At 35.2% G+C, this 22,627-nt stretch overlaps 3 protein-coding genes across 3 annotated transcripts; 1 reads left to right on the top strand and 2 right to left on the bottom strand.

Moving 5' to 3' along the window:
• Positions 1–2,897: 2,897 nt before the first annotated feature.
• Positions 2,898–8,934, bottom strand: LOC148854528 (PLC-like phosphodiesterases superfamily protein). Its single transcript, XM_088982953.1, has 8 exons — positions 8,726–8,934; positions 8,490–8,612; positions 4,960–5,097; positions 4,766–4,864; positions 4,364–4,667; positions 4,031–4,254; positions 3,568–3,654; positions 2,898–3,108 (listed from the first exon to the last, which is right to left on the bottom strand). The coding sequence occupies exons 1-8, from the start codon at positions 8,801–8,803 to the stop codon at positions 3,067–3,069; spliced, it is 1,095 nt and encodes a 364-aa protein (XP_088839079.1). The 5' UTR covers positions 8,804–8,934; the 3' UTR covers positions 2,898–3,066.
• A 1,856-nt stretch (positions 8,935–10,790) lies between these two features.
• Positions 10,791–16,735, top strand: LOC148854527 (cytochrome b5-like). The gene is made up of 3 exons (XM_088985482.1): positions 10,791–11,511; positions 16,170–16,236; positions 16,323–16,735. Exons 1-3 carry the CDS (start codon positions 11,425–11,427, stop codon positions 16,565–16,567), a joined length of 399 nt encoding a protein of 132 aa, XP_088841608.1. The 5' UTR covers positions 10,791–11,424; the 3' UTR covers positions 16,568–16,735.
• Positions 16,736–19,039: 2,304 nt separating this feature from the next.
• Positions 19,040–21,230, bottom strand: LOC148854526 (uncharacterized). The gene is made up of 3 exons (XM_088982169.1): positions 21,106–21,230; positions 20,878–20,966; positions 19,040–19,402 (listed from the first exon to the last, which is right to left on the bottom strand). Exons 1-3 carry the CDS (start codon positions 21,127–21,129, stop codon positions 19,252–19,254), a joined length of 264 nt encoding a protein of 87 aa, XP_088838295.1. The 5' UTR covers positions 21,130–21,230; the 3' UTR covers positions 19,040–19,251.
• Positions 21,231–22,627: the final 1,397 nt, after the last annotated feature.

The raw sequence follows: 22,627 nt of genomic DNA, 5'->3' as shown, positions 1-22,627 counted from the left end.
TTCTGGTATATGAAAACACCCAATTCACACATCACAAGATAACAATAGAATTGCAAGTCAAGCACACTATTCACTTTCAATTCCATGCATTTTACAAAAAGAAATTATGTATTTGGTTCCGTTTATGTATTGAATAAACGTTTGTACTTTATTTGTTGATAAAATCGAGAAATGCAATAATTACAATTGGGTGTCACTAGGCATTATATCAACGTAATAGTGAAAAACGTTTTTGCTGTTTGTGGAGAGCAAGAGAGAGAAAATGTCTATGTGGCACAACCAATAGACGTTGTAATGTTGTCATTTACTAGCTTTCTTTATAAATTAGAGAATGACCCCCGTTAAGTACGTGGTAACTAAATATGTGTATAATTTAGTTTGAAGATGTTAAATGAGATCTATTTTGACCTATTTTATTTGAAATCCACTATTAATTTATGTTTTTTATTTTAATTTGATTTAAGATATTAAATGAGATCTTATTGGTAAACAATAACCCACTTTATTTGGTATTTACTATTTATCTAATAAATCTATTTTGAGTTATTTAGTTTTAAAAGTTAAATTAGGTGCTTCCTAAAAGTTAGATCAAGTTTGTAATTAATAAAGTATTTTTCTTTTTGAAAAAAAAAATCATTTAAGCCTTGTTCACATTTCGATAAGTTACTTACTTGGATAAATGCACTTACACAGGTAAGTGTTTCCCATTAAAGATTTACCTAGGTAAGTGCATTTACCCATGTTCTTTTATTTTCAATGTAAATAAGGCAATGACCATTTTATCCATAAAAATCCATTATTACAAGGGGCATTTTTGCCCCTTTCAAGCGATGACAACTTTTCCCCAAGGTGGGAAAGTTATACCTAGGAAAATAAACTTTCCCTAGTCCTCACATAAATCTAAAAAAGAAAACATGGGAATTTTTGTCTATGGGAGGGTTTATGGTAATCTTTTAATGGATCCCACCATTTGTATTTAATAGACTATGAATAAATATGTGTTAAGTTAATAAAAAACTATCTATTGAGAATGTTTAGGAGTTAAACTACCCATTTTTTTAATCCTATTTCTTGAATTAATAGGATGCCATGTATTTGAATGGTGGTACTGGACTGTGAGATTTAGCATCAACTTCTGAGAAAATGATACATGTCTAAATTTCTAGAAAAAATGAAAAGGTCATATGTCTGAATGGTAGGGGGCTGTAGCTTGGTAGTGGGTTATGGGCTTTAGCAGGAATTTCTCATAAATTTCTGGATGTCTAATTTTCCAAAAAATAAGAATGCCACTTATCTAAATGATAATAATAGGTTGTGGGTTTTAATAACAATTTTTCAGAAAATAACATATGTTTAGATTTTCAAACAATGAGAATAATAGAGACTGTAACTTGAACACGTTCCATGTTAATATATATGAAGGCGTTTCACATGTTAATGATAGAGGCTGTAACCTATATATGCAGGCGTTTAACATGTTAATATAAATCAAAAGTAGATAATTAAAGTACATGTAAACTTGCATGAATCATACAATCAATGCACAGAACAGCCTCTATTGCATTGTGTAGTTTCCAAGAAAATGTCATAAAAAAAAGGATAGATATGGACGATACGGTTCTTAACACCCTTTTTTTCAGAGCCATGAAGTCAATGCGCAAGGGGGGTATTAATGATGCGTGCAACCATGCCACTATGTTCAGTTCTGAGATCTTCATTAAGGTTTTATGAGGCAGAGTTGTTGGTGGGTGGATGAGATCCAAGGTTGTTTGACACTTTAAGGTCAGGTTTTCCTCTTCAAAAAGTTAATACCAAGAACCAACACACGGGAGCTTTGATTGCTACTGCTAGTTGAGGCGAGAGAAGGTCAAAGACAGAAGAGAGAAAAATGACTCTTCTATTGCCTTCCTCTATAACAAAACAAATAAAAAGATCATGTCCCAGGGAATACATTTTTATCATATGCTCTCTCAACTTGGTAAAACCCTATTTTAATAGTAAAATGGATTTATTACTTCATTATTTGATAGCTTACTAATAATACTTCATTACTGAATTTCAGTTTTCTAACTAGAAATATAGAGGACAATGTTTGTAACCAAGGTTTTAAAAACCGGATTCGACACAGAAATGTTTTGGCCACCGGTTCTCATGTCAAATGGTCCGATCATCTGGTTCAAATAGATGGCCTGTTCTGATTAAAAAAAAATTAAAATAAAAATAACCAAAAACCATTATTCGAGCCAATGATTCAATTGCCCAAATCAACGATTTTTTGCCTAAAAATGGTTTTTAGGGTGAAACAGAACCGATTGCCTAACTGGTTCCTAGGTCGACTGGTCTAATCATCCGGCCTGATCCATATTTCAAAACCATGCTTGTAACTAAATGATGAAATGGCGATTTTCTATTGTTTCATTTTCATCCTGCCCTTGTTGCCTTGTTGGCTAACCTGGCCTACAGTTGGGGGCCAACTGGGATTGTCCCTGTCCAGCCAAAAGCCCTACGTGCTTGGTTCGACCCAGCCAGGGCCGACAAGGTGCCTCCCTCAGTTCCCAACACAACAAAATGGTTTACATATTCTAAGTTGACCTTCTTGAAATCATCTCAACACCAATGAACAAAAACGGTTTACAGTGGGGGAATAAGCAAAACTTTTTTCTTTCTGGTTTGATTTGTGGGGCCGGACCCACCACCATCTGATGTTTGTCCTCCGTTGGCCAGCTTGAAAACAAGAACCTTACTCCTTACTCCAACTGGGGTTGCGACATGGTTGGGCCCCCAGTATAAGATCCAACGAAGCAAGGCCATATGGCTTGTTCTGTTACCGAAAATGAACCGCCGTTTGTTTTATAGGAAAATATGGACCCAATTATGTTCGTTTCTGAAGATTACCGGGCCAGGCAAACCATTTCATTTATTACTTGTCTTTCGGGTTTGCATTTCTTATTCAAGAAAATTGAAGTCGTAGACTGAATCTTTTGTGTTTTATTCTTTTGATGTGCAGAAATTATTTCTTTGAAGTTTGAACTGGTAAACATGCCTATGATGAGTTCCATCCAATCCTCATAGAGACGGAGTAGCGAACGCTGCTGAAGTAGATCCAGGCTGAAACCAGAAGGTACAGAAATAGATGTTAATCCCTGATCCTCCTCTTCTTTTACACTTTGAATCATTTTCAATAGTGAAATTAGGGCCCATTTAGTTCACGGGAATAGGGGTTTTGAGTCGGAAATCGGAATTGGAATTGGAATGGCCCATATGTTTGGTTGGGTAGAATTGGAATTTCATTCTTATAATCTTATGTCTAATAGAATGACATTCTTCCATTTGAAGGAATGACCATGTCCGAATGAGATTCCACTGCTGATTTACCAAATAGGCTAAGAAATAAATCATTCTGATTCCAATTCCAATTCCAACCATGAATGGAGTGGGTCCAAATTCCAACCCTTTCGTTTTTTCGTCTCCATGGGCTACACAACGGGGGTAATCCATCCCCCAAGCCCATAACCTCAGCAGGAGGCCTTACCAAGTACCAACCAGCCAGAAATATGAACATCTTACCACACATTCATGTATATCATCACGCCCACACAGTAGCTCCCCGTTGAGGGTATCTATGGCCTGAAACGCTCCACCCCCATCACTCCTCTGCATTGAAAATAAAAGACCGCTATGACATAAGAAATTATGGATACTCTTCTGAGACATTTCAAAATAAGCCATCCATTTGGACGATTCATCCTATCTGATCAGTTGGGTGATCCAAAGTATCTAATCAAAGAATCAATTGGCCCAAAAAAACAAAAAACAAGACAAATGGGATGATCCAAACTCTCTGATCAATTCCTTGTGATGGTTTGATCAGAAAAACAAGTTCTACACTGGATCATTTTATTTGGTTAAGTATGACCTAAGGGCTTTTCCTATGTTTACCCTGTTTGGTGTTTGTTAATGGATTGTGATGATGATGATGATATTTCCATTAGATTAATCCATTGTAGGGCATGTAGTATTAAGTATATACCTTGTAATAATCAACAGCAACAAAGTTAGCCCATCGGTTGCCGGCTGCACTATAACATGTACGAAGCATGTTGATGAGATCTTCAGAATTGTGCTTACATGCAGTTTGCTTGATTGGAACTGATTCAAAGTAATTCACCAAAACCAGAGATCTGGTCTTGTCACCAAGTGGAGAAGATTCGCCACGATTAGGGCAACTTCCTGAATGCATTCCACCTTTTCCATCTGCAAAACTAATTTCCTTTGATATTAAAACATGACCCCAAAAAAAAAAAAAAGAATGAAACACAATATGGGTTAGTTCAGAGAAGATGGGAATGCTTTTGTAGCTTACATTGATTTTCTACCATGTAATTCCATTGATATGCTATTCCTTCAGTTTCTTGCTTGGACTTCATTGATGTAAAGACAATAAGCCTCTGATTATTAGCGACCATGTCTCTAACTAGAGGCCAATCTCGGCCATTCTGAGGCATTTTTGACAATGGAAACCAGTACTTCATCAAACCAGCATCAGTGAAGACGTTTGTCAATCCATTTGGAGCCTCAACATAGTCTTCTAAGATTAATGTGATAATCTCTGATGGGTTTGCAGCCAAGAAGGCTTCTATTTCTCTCAGGGTGTCTAGAGCTGGTCCCTTGCAAATAATATGTAATTATTTATGTTAATAGCAAAGAAAATAATACTGCATGTTGTCAGTAGAGGAAAATAAAGGTGGAAAGAAGAAATGCTTACAAATGCAGTTAAGTTATAGCAACGTCGTCCAAAGGAATGACACAACCATACATCTCCTTCGAAATCATATGTATCCAACATTAAGGCTCTAACTCCATTCTGCAGATGAATTGTAATTAATTAGCTAAAATAGACTAATAAGTTAACAAATACAGTGTCATGGAAAGGTTGTTACTTGTTAGAAATAATCTTACATTTAGTTGTTGAGTGATACTATCTTCTTGATTTGTGAAGGTAAATCGAGGAAGCCCAGTATGAGATGGTTCTCCATCAATGGCGTAAGCATTATGGGTTGTCAAGAATGCATATTTATTGAAAGGTAAAGAATTATTCTGTTGGAAAAAGAAGATTCATGAAACTTTCTGCAGTAATTAAAATGCATGTTAGCTAGAAAAAAAAAACAAAAAAAACTTGATTCAGTTTCTTTGCTAAAATATTAATGATTCATAACGGAAGATGAAGTTTGGATAGTAGAATTTTGCAAATAATGTTTACACTGCACATTTATTTTGTAAATAGGCGCAAGAGAGCTAGTTGTGGTCTAGGGCCCTCATAAGTCATAACTCATCATATGGCAGTACTTGAAAAATCAGAAGTTCAGAACCAGTATTTTCTCTTTGTTATGGGTAATTTAAAGTTTTAAAATAATTTGATGGTGTTGATTTGTTAGTTGTGGTCATAGGAGACACCTTTAGATTGGAACCAACCAACTGATTATGCATTTACTAGAAAGTGCTAAAGTAATCTCTTGATGATGGCAATTTCTATTGGGAGATGTTCTCAATACATGGCGGGGATGTGCTGTGAGACGTTGTGGGGGGATGATTTGAACTCCACTGGATGGGCTGGAGACAAAACCATGGACATTGGGATGGGTAACCTTTCACGAGCGAAAACGTCCGTGTTGGACCCACACCTTATGCCTACAGAACACTGGTGTATTCACTTGTAATAGGTTGCCCAGTCTGCTGGGTATGGTTTTGTTTCCTGCCAACCCAAACCGACTCCTATATGATGCTGGAAGGGTATGATACTAGAAGAATTTTGACTAATCAGAATACCTGATGAACTTTGATGAATACCAGCTGATTGGTTATCACTTTTATGATACTCGTTTTTAGGTGTTATATCATATTCACTCTCCTTGACCTGTGGATTGGCAAAAGAAGAGGAATTTGTAGAAAATAATAAGAAAGGAATATGGGTTCACCTGTTAAACTGTCTTTGTCTTTTCTTGTAATTACTAGTAAGCGGGTACATGAGTTGCATGTAGAAATTTCAAATTATCAAAACAATTAAATATCATACTTATATTTTTGTTTAGTATGATGAATATATAATGTTAAAGATATGTTCAATTTTTTTTTAATTTTCTTGTATTTTTACATTTTATCTATATCTATTTTTAAATTTTTATTATTTAATTATGGTACCATTGGTTAACCCATTTGACTTAAATGATTGAATTGCTTTCCCTTACATAGGAAGGAAATGGCTTTTTAGATAATAACTTTTCAAAATATTGATTTTTATACTATTAAAATTAATGTTATAGATTTAATTAGTAGAACTTAATAATGAGAAACAAATATACCTTAAATATAGGATTTAATGAGAGGATGAGAGTTAATACCTTATATATGAGATTTTATGAGAGAGAATCGGAAAATGGTTTCATTTGTAGTTGGTTTTAAATTTTATATTCCATTTCCATCATTAATAAAAATGTTTTTTATTTATCAAAGATGACCCAAAAATTTCTATACATTTTTTATATTCTATATTTTATTTATTTTTATATTTTTATTGCTTAAAAATATACATTATTATATTATTATTTTTTATTGTAAATAAATATATATTTATATTTATATTTGAGATATGAAAATTTTTGTACAATTGTTTTGTATTTTCTATAATTTTTATTTCTATCTACTTTTTGAGTTTTTATTGTATAATTATGATATCATGGGTTAACCCATTTGTTTTGAAAGAAATGAAATGATTTTCTTTTTAGGTGGCTCTAAATTTTCTTTTCCATTTTATAATTAATTACAAAAACTATTTCTTGTTTATCATACTTATCTTTGTTTAATATGGTAAATGTATATTTTTTTTAGATGTGTCAATTGTAGTTTTTTATTTCAATTTATTTTTAACTTTTATTATTTAATGATGACGTCATTGGTTTACCCATTTTCCCAAATGGTTGGACCACTAATCTTCCACTTAGATGGAAAAATCAATTTTGTATGTTTTTGAGTTGGTTTTATTTTTTTTATTCCAACCTATTCATTTATAAAAATAATTCTTATATATAGCACTTTTTTTTTGTTTAATATGATAAATACATAATATTAGAGAAGTGCCCAAATGGTTTCTATAAAACTTTTGCATTATTTAATTTTTTTTTGTTTCTATATTTTTAAAATTTTTTTTATTTTATTATGAAATCATGGATTGACCCATTTGACATAAAGGTCAAACCATTAACCTACACTTAAATAGGAAAGTAGTGTAGTTTTTAGGTCGATTTTAAATTTTGTATTTCATTTCGTCCATTAATAAAAATACTTATTATTTATCATATTTTTGTTTAATATGGTCATTATATAATATGGATTTTTATTGATTCCCACACCTCATAAATTTTACTGATTTGTATAATTAAGATTTATAGCAAGTAGAGAAATCTATCAAAATACAAGGGGTACTCTATCATAGGTGGGGGTTTTGGTAAATATAAATATTTATGAGGTGAGGTAAACCATAAATTTCCTATAATAACTTTAGATATGTATCCAAAATTTTCACAAAAATTTATTTATTTTTACATTTTTATATTTTATTCATTTTTTTTTAATTTTTATTGTTTAAGACATCATGGATTGACCCATTTTACTCAAATGGTTGAACCACTTACCATCCACTCAAATGAAAGAACAAATTCGTTTTAAAGTTGATTTGAAACACATAGGTTTTATATTATTAAAATTTTTTGGTGTAAATTTAATTAGTAGAATTTATTGGTGAGAAATAAAAATAATTAAAATACAGGACTTAATATAAACGAATTGAATGGAGTAAAAAAGTAATAATTCAGATAACATTTTGTAGTTAAAGTGCAACTAAATTCAAAAGTAAGGGTATTTTAGTCAAGAAAAGGTTCATAAATCTCATTTATTTAATATCCCTTAAATATGAGATTTAATGAGAGAGAATAAGAGTAAATACCTTAAATATATGACTTAATGAGAGGGAATTGAATGAACTAGCAAATAATAGTATAGATATAAATGACTTATCTGCATAGGTCTAGAATTTAGACCTCATTCCCATTTATAATGGTAATATAGATATAGACTTATATACACAAACATGACCTTTAGAAAAATGTAAATATGAATTGTGATGCTAGGTTTGTATTGGGTTGAATCTAGACCTCATTCCCATTTTAAGTCTCCAAACTTTTATTTGTGAAAGGAGAATTCACTTATTTTATTATGAGACTATTTTGCCCTCTGGTATTGTATATTCAAAATCCAAGTTTTAAATTTTTCTCATTTTCTTTTTTTTTTCTTCTTCTTTTTTAATTTGTCGAAGAGAAAAACAAAGGAGAGTCGAAAGTTGTCGGACATCTGCCATTGTTGGTTCTAACCAACAATGAAGGAGAGAGAGAGAAGATGGTATGATAAATACTGAGGTTGAGAGAGAGAGAGAATACCAATAGCTTGAATTGGTCTGTAATGGTTGATCTAACGCATCTAGAACCAGAAAATCCTTGAGGACAGGAGAAGCAATACAACCCAGACATGCAATCTCTGTCAGAGGAGCATTCATCGAGGAGCTACATTTTGAGATGTTTAATTAATCAAAACTGGAATATTCAAAATCATATAGTATCATCAAACCTCAACAAATTGATAATTGGTAACAACAGAATAGACAGCAGCCACTTACCCTGCATTCTCCATTTGAACAAGCAGAAGCAAAAGTAAACGCAATTGAAACAATGATGAAGAGAGAGGTTCTCATCATAGGAGCCTTAGGGATTCTGAGATGAGATGAGATGAGATGAGAAGGAAAGCTGAGAGAGAAATAGAGAAGGTAATCCTACCATATATTCATTCAGTATATGGGTTTCTTCAAAATTCAATTAAAGAGGGAGCAAAAACCAATAAGCGCTCTTTCTTGCTTAGCTGAGAAAACAAAGGCAGCATTACAAAACTTCCACGTTTGGGAAACAAATGCATAGAGACATTTTATCTTGAAAAAATTAAGAAGCATGAAAGGAGTTGTTGGTCCATCCACCTGAGGAAAAAGCCGAGTCCATAAGAAATAATGAAATATAATTATATGTTTTTTCTTTTTTTTTTAAATAATATAATAATTAACTATATGATATTATTGATGAGGTCCATCAAGCACCATGCAGACTCTCCCTTCACCGTACACGTTTCCTTCCATTAGATATGATGAAATGAAGCTTGACTTACATCAGAATCCATCAAACAGAGACTACATATACATTGGCCTTTTACTCTATCAGGTTTTGGGTAGTTGGTTCATTATCAAATATCAACAACAACCACCGCTTTGCGCTTGCTATTACTTTCGTGTGTTGGGCATACGTATACGTTTTCACTTAGTGCACGCATCGCATCGATTATGCTAAATGTAAATGGTCAACAAATGAATGAGCCAGAATTCTAGATGGACGGCTAATAATGCTTCTTGAGTCAACAACAGTCATGAAACTGGAAGGGTTGGACACCTACCGCTTGATTATGAGGATGGGTCAACCAAGCCCCAAGGGCCCAAGGGATTGTGTACTGTGTACTGTGGATGGGGATAGGATACCCTACTTAACTGTCTCATTTCATCATGGGAATGGGATCCTAATCAGGCCCATCCGATCCATTGCGACGGATTTTATCTTCGAGTCTACTAAAATTTTGACACATTATTTCATGCTTAACTGTTTGTCACTTACAACCGGTTGGAACTTAAATAAAAATTAGTACAAGACATAATAAAAAAAATCTATATTTTACAATCTGCAAAGCCTGTGACTCAAACCTTCTTCCCTCAACCAGTAACAACAACAAGCTTTATCAATGATGTTCAAACTGCAACAAAATGACTACCGTAGATTTTAGCGACGACAGCAACGGTATTAACAGAAAGTTTCAAACATCAAAGTGTTCAAAGGTGAATGAAACCCCAAAATACTGAAGAAAGAAACTGAGAACTAAAAAGCTAATGAACCCGCTGATTTGTGTCCAAGAATCCTTTGTAAGACTGAAGATCCCAACTCTAACTCATTTTTGCAAAGTTGTCAACACCAACCAAGTTTGAATTCACTGATTTCTGTCCAAAAATCCCTAATACCATTTTTTCCTATTAAAATCTGAAACCCAAGAATCATTTAGAAATAGAAATTTTTGAGAGCCTATCATGAAATAAAACCGTGTGCATGACTACGTGACTGCTTGAATATATTTTTTTGAAAAGATATCTTTGGAGAATTGGAGCTATTGTTTTTACTTTTAGAAGGTTAGTATGAAGGAAGAAGAAGACATCTGTGTCTTGCAAATCCAAAACTAAAACAGGGTTTGTCTTCCCATTAATGGTTGGAGGAGCAAGAATTGAGTTGCATTTGAATTGAAAATGTAAGGATTTGTCTTACAAATCCAAAACCACAACCGTGAGGAAAAGGTTTTGTCTTCCATTAATGGTTGGGGGAGAAGGGTTTAAGTATGAGAATATGAGGCTTTCAACTTTCTGCCAATATTTAGTTAGATTTCTTTACAAAAATTTTATATTTATCAATTTTTATTTAAAAATATTTTTATCAATCATAACCCGCAGTAAAACTTCTGCCGGTCGCCGGTGTTGACCAATCTAACACCGAAAGACGTGTCAAAATTTGAGTGGATTCGAAGCCAAACGCACTGAATCCGAACTGTGTCGCACAGCCCCAATCCTTTCTTATCTTATGAGTTATGGCCTATGGGCCTTGTTTTGGGACTGAAACGAGTTGAACTGAGTTAGATCCATTCCGTTTTGAGTTTGACATTTCTTCTGCCGTACACGCAGGCACATGCAGATGCAGGGATCTCTATGTTCCTGGTTCGCCTGGTTTTGTGTTTTGACGTGGGAATGGGAATCTTTCACCTGAAACCCGACTCCACCCACCATATCGAGAGGTTAATCATGTAGTGTCGCCTTCTTAGGCCTTAGTTCTTAAAGGATGAATATGGTAGCTCACTGGTGGGTCCACGTTTTCATTAAGATCGCATGCACCCGTTGGATCGATGATTCTGATTTCTTGGAAGCATCATTGTTTGTAGAAATGATGTATGTTGGTGTATCTCCACATAAAGGAAAGGAGCTACCTTTCTCCCGAAGAAAAAACAATCGAGGGAAATGAGTAGTAGGGTTGGGTTTTTCTATTCTTCTTCTCCCGCTCACGGTAAGTAGCTGTTGGAGGGTACAATACAACCGCAACTCCACGACTGGGTGAGAGTCGATACCTTGGGAGTGGGAGAGATTCCACTCAGGAGGAGATCGGAGGTCGGAGATTCTTTCTCCTTCCCTCCTTCCTTCCTCTCTCTCTCTCTCTTTCTCTCTCTCCATTTTCCTGTACTGAGCGGAAAATGCCAACCATCACTAGGATCTACACCCTGCAACAAGCTGCAGAACATAACAAAAGAGACGATTGCTGGGTCGTCATCGATGGAAAGGTATACCCAACTCACCATAAATACTTCTCTCTCTCTCTCTCCGTCTCTCTCTGTGCGTGTGTATATGCTTACCGAAAGATGCTTGTGTATCGTTCTTGCTCTTCGTGAATAACATTTATGGATTTTTTTTGTTCTGATTTGGGTGTTTTGCCATGCAACTGATACATACATGATCCTGTAACCTCTTGAAATTCTAAATAGTTATTGGGGTCACTGCTTGTTTCACTGGGAGTATTTTCCCTGTGTGGATTCTTTCTCTCTTTTAATCTCTGTATATGGTTACTGTCATATTGTGGGTGAAATGTGATATTTTCCCTTACTATGTTTTTTGGGGAAAAAGTTTAGTTTTCATTCTATACAGCTTACTAGAACATTTCTTTTTAGGGAAAACTAGAGAATGACTCCGTACTAAGTACGGGGCTAGTATTTTTTGATAATTTTTATTTTGTTTAAGCAAAAAATATCTAACTTTTTATTGTTATTTCTTTATTTTTTAAAGATTATTTGTATTGTAATATTTGGTTAATTAATTATTGGTGTTGTTATTAAGTATTTAATTAGTGATTTTATTATCATAATAATTATTATACTTAAAATCTTTACTGTAAAAATTTCTAGTCATGGGAATTTGTCTAACTTTGGAAAAAGAATGTTTATGAACATGTAGATGTGAAGCATCTGACATTTGTTTGGCCAAATGTGGAAAACAAAATGAAACTGTGTTTAGATTTTAGATTGGTTGGGTTAAGAACATCATCATGATATTCTAAGCCTTATCCCAACTATATGGTATTCCTGATTTGCCAAACCATTATGTTAGGGCCATGTCCATTGTTAAATTATGAGTGTTTAAATCCATTTCTTACTACTTGGCTCCTTGCCCGTTTTGTCCACCCTTAGCCCTTCTAGCCTTTTCAACTTGTAACAGATTGCTTCTTCTTACCAGTGCTATAGGTCCACGTGACCAGGCCATCTTAGTGTACCTTCTCTCATTTTATCAGCTATTGGAGCTACTCCTAGGTTCCTTTGAATCACTTCATTTCTGGCCCTACCCTTTCTATGTTTTTCCACCCATCCATCTCAGCATTGGTTGGCTTAGGCACACAAAGGAAATATTGTTAGGAAAATGGAAATGATAAAATACTTTTAAGGATTTAGCTCAAACTTAATAGGGCTTTGACTAAAAAAGGCCATTACCCAATGTTGGTCCCAGCTATCAAGGGTCATGGGAGGGGTGAACTGGATACGGTTCTAACCTTTGGTTTATTATTATTATTTTTTTGTTCCAAAGAGTGGCCTCTCTCAGACTCGAATCCATCTTCTCATGCTTGACAGCATAGTTTTCAAAGTGCCAAGGCAAGGCTGGACGTCGGGAGGGGGGGGGCACCTTGTCGCCTAGTCACCTAGGCGATGGATTTTTTTACATAGAAAACATAGATCCTAGGGTAGTTCCCTAGGTACCATAGCCACATTTCCTTAATAATTATTCATAATTTTCATAAGAAAAGTATAGAGTTCAGGTTAAAGTATAGAAAATCAACATATTCATGAGAAGAAAAAAAGAAGGAAAAGAAAATTCAAAAAATATAGGGCTGAACCCTTATTTTTGTTATCGTAGTAGTATGTTTTCTTATTTTCCTAACAAATAAGAAAATAATAAAAGCAAATTAGTATATAAACACACAAAATGAATATTTTAGTTTAACAGTGCCTATTTTATAATTATAATTTCAAAAAATAAAGGATGAAAAAGTATTTTACAATACATAGTACACAACTGCTTGGTGATTAGGCAAGGCGAGCCTCAAAGGGCGCCTTGTCGCGTAGGTGACACAAAATGAATATTTTAGTCTAACAGTGCCTATTTTATCATTATAATGTCAAAAAATAAAGAATGAAAAAGTATTTTACAATACATAGTACAAAACTGCTTGGCGATTAGGCAAGGCGAGCCTCAAAGGGCGCCTTGTCGCCTAGGCGTCACCTTGACAACTATGCTTGACAGCCCAAGATTTTTACCATTACACCAAGTAATTGCCCTTAATTACATTTTATGGCAATATCGTATTAATTATTAATATCCATCTTAAGTAATAGGTATACTAAGTAGGTGTTTGGCATCGGTGCTGGGAACACCACACCGTTTTCTCATAAAAACGGTTCTGGGCATGTGTGACTCACTGAGTTGTAAAAAATGGTGCTTATTCTTTGTTTGGAAGTGGTGCTGCTACATAGGCTGTTTTCTGGGAAAACAGCACTGGTTTTGTTTGGTACCAAGTGTTTTAGAACCGCTTTCAGCATTGGTCATTTTATGCAACGTCCAAGATGATGCCACATCATTGCACCGCTAGCAGCACTGAGCTGTTTTCTGAGAAAACATCAAATTTGGTGTTGCTTCAGACCACACTTTTCCGATTTGCAAGGCGTGGTCTGAAGCAACATTTTTTATGGAAAAACAATACCAAATAAGAGGCCGTTTTCTGAAGCACCGCCTTTTCTGATGTGGCGCCTACATGGTGCCATTTTCTCAGAAATCGATGCCAAGCACCCACTAAAGGAGTGATTATTTAAATAAACATGAGTATATATTCCATCTTTGGTTTAGGATTGATGGTGAAACCTTTTCTCATTTTTCTTGAAAATGTTTAGACATTTTTAGAGTTTTATCTACTTGTTTCTTGTTTGCATAAAGTTTTTTATTTCATTTAAAATATTTTTAACAATATTAATTAAGCTAAAGTGTCATTGCAATCCATTTTATATAATTATAAGATAAAATGCTAGAAATTCCTTTTATTTTGTATTAGTATGTATATGGAAGCAAAATCTGTTGTGATAAATTGATGCCATCAATTAAGAGTTGTTTGGATAAGATATTTTTTTGAAAGTTAAGTAAAAAATATTATATTGCTGAGAGAGGGGAGATCCACCAGAGATCACAAAGACAGCCCCTTTGAGGAGAGAAAGCTGACAGTATAAGCTATTCATATCATATACAAAAAATGATCAAGCAAAAAGAGATCAGACAGGATTGTGAATGCCAATAATATGACCCCACTGATTGTAAAAGTGATGAAAAAGAAAAGCCACTGAAGTCCTCCTTAAGGGATGGCCATTTGATTAATAGCCTCTATGCTTTATCAAATCACCGGTTCCACCTGAGATTGCCTCTGAAGATTTATTTCCCCCCAACCCAACCCAAGACAGACACAAACAGAATCCAACAAATTACAAGGGGAGAGGAGAGCTACAGAGGCCTGCCCTTCATACTGAAAGTCTGAAACCACCTTCAGGCCATGCAGAGAACTGTGCACTGATATCAAGTGGTGGCACCCAAGTCTTACCAAACAGCCGAACAAAATGAATCTTACACAGAGAAAGCATATGGACAGTGGAAAAGCAAGTTGGGTGGCTGATTTGCAACCACTCTTTCATAGGGAGAACCAGTTCACCAACACCATACTTCTAGCTATAAGGTTATCTATGGCTTGGATCTTGTTAAGATCACAGCCCATTTTAAAAGCACTACTTTGGAAGGGACACCTGACTTCCAAATCAGGCCCACCAGGAGGAAAGGAACTGATGCTTGCTACAAAGAATTCAGTTCCTCTACTTCCAAATACTGAATGTTTTGACTCAACCAAGGTGTCCACACCACTTGGTCACTGATGATTTGATAACAATTCCGCACCAAGGCATCCTTGTCACTTGTTAATTCAAAGATGTGAAGGAAATATTCTGTCAATAGTGAAGAACTATACTAGATATCTGGATAAGAATGTTGACATGTGTTTGTTGTGGGAGAATATTTGCAGTTGCCAAAAACCTAAGATTTTATGAACCAAGCTTTAAGAAAACATGCTACTTGGTAGAGTGGAATGGAAAAATTGGATCCACGTAGCCAGCCAGAATGGTTGGGTAGCTTTTGTTCATTGATTTATCAATCTAAGAATTTAATAACATTCTGTTTGATTGTGTATTATCTTTGGTTGATTTGGGAGTTTTCCAGCATATCTTGATATTACAGATATGATATGCCATTAATCTCACAATTTGATATTCCCGATACACATATCGATAATACCACATGAAAAAACGGGGTATGATAATACCACATGATAAATTTTTAAGGTTGGGGTCTTCCCAATTTGACTTGTTTTTAGAGTTCAGGGAACAAGATCTTAATTTATGCATCTCACTTGGTCATCTTCATTTAATGCGGGGTATTGGCTTACCTCATTGCATTTGCTTTTACATAACACTGTAGCAGACACCTAATATTCACTCTGTTGTAGCAAAACTCAATGTTGTTGTCATCAGTTACGTGTGTTATCCTTCATTATACTGTATGCACACATTTCAATTCAATTGTTTTATCCTCCATATTTGCTTGTAACCCTGTAGGATCTAGTATCTTGTAATCCTTAAATTTCATATGTTTGTGGTTTGAATTGGTATGCTTGCTGGTTTTTGACCCCCAGAGGATTTGTCTCTATCTTTGTGGACTTTTTTCTTGAACATCCACTTTTGTTTTCATTTGTTTTAACTGCATTAAAAACTTGTTCCTACTTTTCTTCTTTCAATTCTCTCTTCAATTTATTTTTCATTTTTTATTTCAGTTTGAGATCTGACATCCATTGTCTTTTTTATTGGAACAGGTATACAATGTCACAGATTATTTGGATGAGCACCCGGGTGGAGATGATGTTCTACTTGCAGCAACTGGTATCTCTATTTTCTTTTATAATCGTCTGCTGCCTCACATGGTAAAATAAATCTTGACCTAACTTTTGATCACGATTTTATTCAAGGGAGGGATGCCACTGAGGATTTTGAAGATGCAGGGCACAGTAATGACGCAAGGGAACTCATGAAAGCATATTGTATTGGGGAGCTGGATCCTTCTCCTCCTCCTCCTATTGAAAAGGAAAAAGCAGGACTGATCCACAAGATCTGGGATGTTTGCACAATCCCATCTGCGCAGGATTATGCTATTCTAGCAACCATTGTTGGCATATCTGTGGTAGCTGGCGTTTTTTATTTGCGCAGGAAGTAGAGCCATAAATTCCTTTTCTGACATATACATTAAAAGAAATTTTGAGCCTTTGAGGACAGAATCAATCTGTCATTTGGAGAGGTTTCTCTTATTTCTTATTTCTTTTATTATTCCAAACATACGATCATAAGAGGATTTGGATACACCCATGCATGATGAATTTCTGCACTCCTCGAGTCTTATCAAATGTCTTTGATAGATTACATTCTTCTTATTTTCTATTTAGGATAAAAACATGAAATAGTTTTCTTTTTTTTGTTCATTATCATGCATGCAAATACGTTAGGCTTTCTCCATTACCTGTGTTCATGCACATTGTTTGTTTTCCATTGGTTATTCTCAATAGTCGTCTGATGTCTCACTGCACAAAGGAGGATAATTTCAAGATTAGAGACCACTTGGGAAGGTTTCTAGTAAAAGCATTGTCATTCCTAGGTTTATAATTGAAACTGGTGTCAATTAGCTATATTATACGTTGTTTGGCATCACTATATAATTTGCCTTGTCTAGTTGCAAGTATTGGTTACGGACTAGCACATATACAACCAGGAGCGTGTTTTCTGTGTTTTTTGGTTTAAGAACTGATTTTGATTTGGAAGTCACAAGAAAAGCAATTTTGCATTTAAGAACAGTCCCTTAAGCTTTGTTTGGTTTGATAGAAAATGAGAGAGAAGCAGAAGTTTGAAGTTTGAAGTTTGGTTTGATAGAAACAGAGTGCAAACTAAGTGTTGGATGCAAATGCCATTTTCCCAGCTTGGTCAAATGCAGAATGGGGACCAAAGTTTGTATCAATTTTTTGGATACCAACTTTTTTTTTTTTTTTTCTTTTATTTCAAAATTTTCCATGTAAATCAGGGTGCAACTTGGACTGGCTCGGTTTGGGCTTTTATCAAATGGTTACGGCCTAAAGGCTCAAGCCCAAAGTAATGTCTAATGCTAATTTCGGCCAATCCAAGTTGCACCCCTAATGGCTAATGCAAACACTGCAAATCCAAAACTGGAAGGTATGTTTACCCCAAGTTGGTGTTTGCACCACAAACAAACGTAGATTTATTTAAATATTTTCTCACCACTCATGAGATGTTAATGTACGTTCTGTTTTTGGGTTCCGATGAGCCAGCCTATTTTTTGGATAGACCAGGTTAACCCCATTTTCAAATGATTTTCATGTCTCTTTATGTTGAAGAGGATGCATAACAATTTAATGATGGAATTTGCATGGTCTTAAAAAGCTTAAGCCTTTAAGGTTATGTTTGGTTTGAATTTTCAAATGATACCTTTCCCTACTTTTTCCTTCAAACCAAACACAGCTCAAGTGTGAAGCTTTCACCTTGAAGTGGGGGTCTCAGATTCTGCCTCAAGGCTTGAACCTTATATAACTTTAGTGTGAAGTTTAAGCTTTTGTTAGAAAGAGGTATAAACCTCTATGCTCTACTACAATTGATTTATTTAATACAAAAAATTGTGTTATGTTTTTTCTTTTAGTTTAAAACATATGGGAGAGTATTTTGATAATTATGGGGCGAAAAAGGATTAAAATAATAGAATTCCTAATTTCTCTGTCATTTTTCTATTTTCTCCACAAGGAAAAGGGAAATACTACCTACCTGGTTTTTTTTCCTCTCAATTCTCTTCCTAATGGATTTATTATTTTTCTTATTGTTTTTTTTTTTTTTGCCCATATTAAAACAACTAAATTATTTACTTTAATCTAAAATGTTGGATAACCAAAATTCTAGTATCAATTACATGACGATTCATTGGCATATCTTATTAGTGGTAGAAACATTGTAGAAACATTGATGATAGGGAATTTTTTATCATCTAAAATATGTGATTGTCATTTGAATAATTTGAGAAATTTGGATTTTGAAACTTGAAATATGGTTTACGGTTGGATGTGTTTGTGGCCTGCGGGAAGAGAAGCCAAAGGGGAGGGTTGGCAACCAACAAAAGAGAATTCCTAATCATAAAGTAGGCTATTCATTTATACCATGTTTGGTTTGGTTTGAAGAAAAAGATAGGGAAAGGAAGGGAAATGTAGGGAAACCTATACAAGATTTGTAAAGGTTCCCCTACCTTTCCCTACTTTTTCCTTCAAACCAAACACAACACAGCCTTATTGAACGTGATGACTGTTCATTGGAATATCCATTTACAGGATCACGGTGGTCCAGTGCATACAAATAAGTGCCCGTTTGGGAGGGCTTCTGCATTGGAGGTGAATTACGTTGATTGAGCCATGGTCATTGAGCATGTACCTGTGTTTCAGACAAGTTACCTAAAGTAGCTTCAGTTTACTGTCATATTTCTTGCAATCTAAATGCCAATATCGGCTGTCCGGATTTTCACCAAATACAACTTTTACGAGTTTTACGTAGGCCCAGCTCAGAACGCAAGAAGCCACGTCCCAAACGGGCACCAAGTATTATTTACCATTTCTCGTGGAATGGTCTGTAAGCAAGACCTGAATAGTCTTTTCCTTTTCAGTAAGAACGCAGTCGCTCTATATTATATTATGTAAAAAAACAAAAATTAAATGTTATAATAGAGTTGAAAGCATAATGACAATAAATAAATTTATAAAAGAAAAAAGAAGAAAAAAAAAAAAAAAGAAGCAAACTGAGGAGGAATGGAGAAGGAATAAAAATAGGTAAGCAGCAGCAACTAGCAAGCCTCTATATTTATTTAGAGTCAGTAGAGAAGAAATGGTTGATGGTGGGCATGATCTCAGGTGGACGCGTACGAAGGAACTTGCGGAGTCCATGTTCCGCATATTTCTCTCCTTCCTCGTAGTTCTCCAGCACTGCTGTTTTCCGATGGTCTTTGTTCACCCTGTATATTTCACCATTCGTTTACATTTATTATTTTGGAAAACATGATATCAGAAAAATATTTACAATCAATCAACCGGCTTCAGAAACATAAGAATGGGTTTTCATCAAAATTCACAAGGGAATGATGCCATTATAATTTAAACCGGTTTTCTAATTGTTATGCTATATACACAGCTCCTGTAAAACATTGGCCCAAATTTTTAGGGTACCGTACATTTAGTTCATCAATTCCCAATCAGAATTAAAATTGGAATCAAAATTTATTGGAATTAGAATCAGAATTCCTCCTGCCTGTTTGATTTAAATTAAAAATTAGAATTAGTTAGAATGGATTCTCATTTCTAAGAAAGGGGGAGGGAATGGCCATTCGAACAGGAATGGAAATGAGATTCCAACTCTACTCCAACCAAACAGTTGGAACCATCCATTTCAATTCCGATTCCAGGCCTTTATTTCCCTGAACCAAACAGATTCTTAGTCCGGCAATCCAGACTTTGCTTAAAAGGTCCTATTGGCATTCTAGTCTTGGCCTATGCCATTATCATAGGACAGTGAATGTAGCAGATCCAATTAGATGTATCTAGATCTAAATTGGATTGTTAATATTTTGATTTGAATCAAATTCAGGGTCGGTTTGGTTGGCATTCGGGATTGGAATTGGAATGATCCATTCCCTTAATCTGTTTGGTTCAGACAAGAATGGGAATGAAAAATTAAAATCATCAGGAATGAGATTTCATTCCCAAGAGAGGGTGGAGGAATGCCGTTCCAGCAGGAATGGGAATGGGATTCGCCCAATCAAACAGTTGGAATCGAAATAACCCATTCCAATTCCCGATTCCAAACCTCTATTCCTATGAACCAAACGGGGCCTCAGATTGCAATAGAATGTTAAATAAAATTAATACATTAAATTAAAAATAACCCAAAATATTATGACTTATTAATAAAATAAACTAAAAATGGCTTTTCATATTCTACTATTCCACCATAAACGCATGGATTAATAATAATAGTGTTTGCAGCCCAACCATGCCAAGTAATTATCAGTATTCCAAGAGTGAACATGTCCTCACACAGCACTTACAACTGTGCATTAAAAACATGGTCCCTAGTCCCTACTTCTTACTTATTGTATGTATATTATCATTTATAGGAAGATATTTTCAATTCATGACTCCAATAATGTGCTGTGAGGGAATCGGGGTTTGCTCCTCATACAGGGCGCCTCATAGGCACATCTCCCTCCCGTAAATAAGTACGGGAGATATTGTCAATGCAGGGTGAGAAGTGTTTGTGAGGCACCATGCATGTGTGAGGAGAAGATACGATCTCGCAATGAGGTTGGTACGAAGAGGATTTTGTGAGGAGCAAATCGATTTGTTTTGTGTGCAGTAAGTCTGTTATGACATGGCAATAAGACTCAGGCGTCTGCATGCCATCTATGAGTAGAAGGAAATGTAAAAAGGTTACCTGACGTCGGGGTTGAGGAAGGCGTTCCTTGTGAGCTGAAAGACACACATGCTGGTTACGAATGTCATGGCCGCCATGAGCGGATACACCTATATCACATTTTGGACCGACTCAGCTCAACTCAAATCGGTTTCGGGGGTCATCAACAAAGGAGAAACCAAGTGCATGTACGTATCATAAAGCAGATCGAATTAATTTAATTAAGATGACGATGGAGAGAATACTCACCTCCGGTTTAATCCAACGTCCCATCTGAAGAATATATATGAAGAAGAACCAGAACCAGAAGAGGAACACGAAGGAGATGATAATGATGGTGATCCGACGTCCTTTACTCTTCCAATGTAAATGTAAATTTTTATAAGCCCAACAGCCAAGCTGCTATATATATAGATAATAGCGAGCGAAAGATATTGTTGTTGTGGATGAGTCGTAGCATCTAGCATGGCGGGGTTGACAAGCCCACGCTGGCGCCTTTAGCCTTAGCCTTTTCTCCATCTCAAAACAGTGGGCTGATGGGTTGACTATCACCTTAACTTATCCAAAACCGGGTGCATAGCCTCTGGTTTTAATTCCTTGAAGCGCGCTCCTCCTCTAGCTCTTCCAATTTAGACTTTGAACGTTTTTCAACATTTTACAACTTGATGATCCTAGTAATTACTTATATTTTTCTATATATAATATAATTATCCCGCCTAGCCTATCCCTTACATTAGTTTTGTTCTTCTTTGCGCGTTTAAGATTAATTAATTGATTACATTACATTAATTACTCTAAAAAATTCGACTCCCCAACCCCACGAACCGTTAGTTGACACAAACTTTTTGGAATAGAATGAATCACTCTCAAGTCTTCTGGAGTCTAGACCTACACCCGCATTGCTGGGTCAGGCCATCCAGACTGGACAATCGGTCAAACACTCAATTTTTGTTATCCACCTTTTTTTTAAAAAAAAAAGGTTTTTTTTCGATCAACAATTTGGCTCACTCTTGTTGGTAAAATGGACAGTTGGGATGGAAAAAAACAAAAAAAAAAAAGAAAATCAGAACTTCGACCTCCCAACCCAAGGCCGAATGCCCTCACAGCCAAGTGCCAACCAATCGCCTAGGGAATCGGGATATGAGAATTTGAATTTGTTATTAAAACTTCCTACCATTACTCGATCATTAATCTCTCCTCCACCCAAAATATTGCTGGCTTCATGCATGTAATAAAATGTACGAGGAAAGTATTTAAAGTGAGCATTTGGTTATTTTGGTTAGTTTAGATTTAAATTTACATTTTTTAAGATCATTTACTTGAGTCCGAATCTCCAGTCCATACAAACTCTCCCCATGTACTCACATAACATCAATAGACAACATCTCATCCTCCTACATGATGTTATACAAAAGGAAATGTTTCCAATTCATAAAGGTAGTGTGTTGTAAGTAGATGTAGGCAGAGTTCTCGTGGGTGGGCAGGTGATTTGGATACTTAGACTCAGTTTGGAAATATTATAAATACATATATATATATATATATAGTACAAATTAATACATACAAAATACAACGTTTTGCACTCTACTTATTTGTATTTATACTCTTCCAAACTAAGGCATTAAACACCCACTGTGGTTTCGTTCATATATCTATTCATTTGGTTTTTACTAAAACAGCTCCTATAGTTGAATCTGCTTTACTTGATCAACCTTCTGTTCAGATCCGCCTTTTATAATTTATGCGAGAATAGTTATTTAGTGCATTGTTT

This window comes from Nelumbo lutea, chromosome 4 (assembly GCF_056320005.1).
Source record: "Nelumbo lutea isolate HS-2025 chromosome 4, American lotus-T2T, whole genome shotgun sequence".
NCBI classification, from domain to species: Eukaryota; Viridiplantae; Streptophyta; class Magnoliopsida; order Proteales; family Nelumbonaceae; genus Nelumbo; species Nelumbo lutea.
This window is presented reverse-complemented; position numbering and strand designations above follow the sequence as displayed.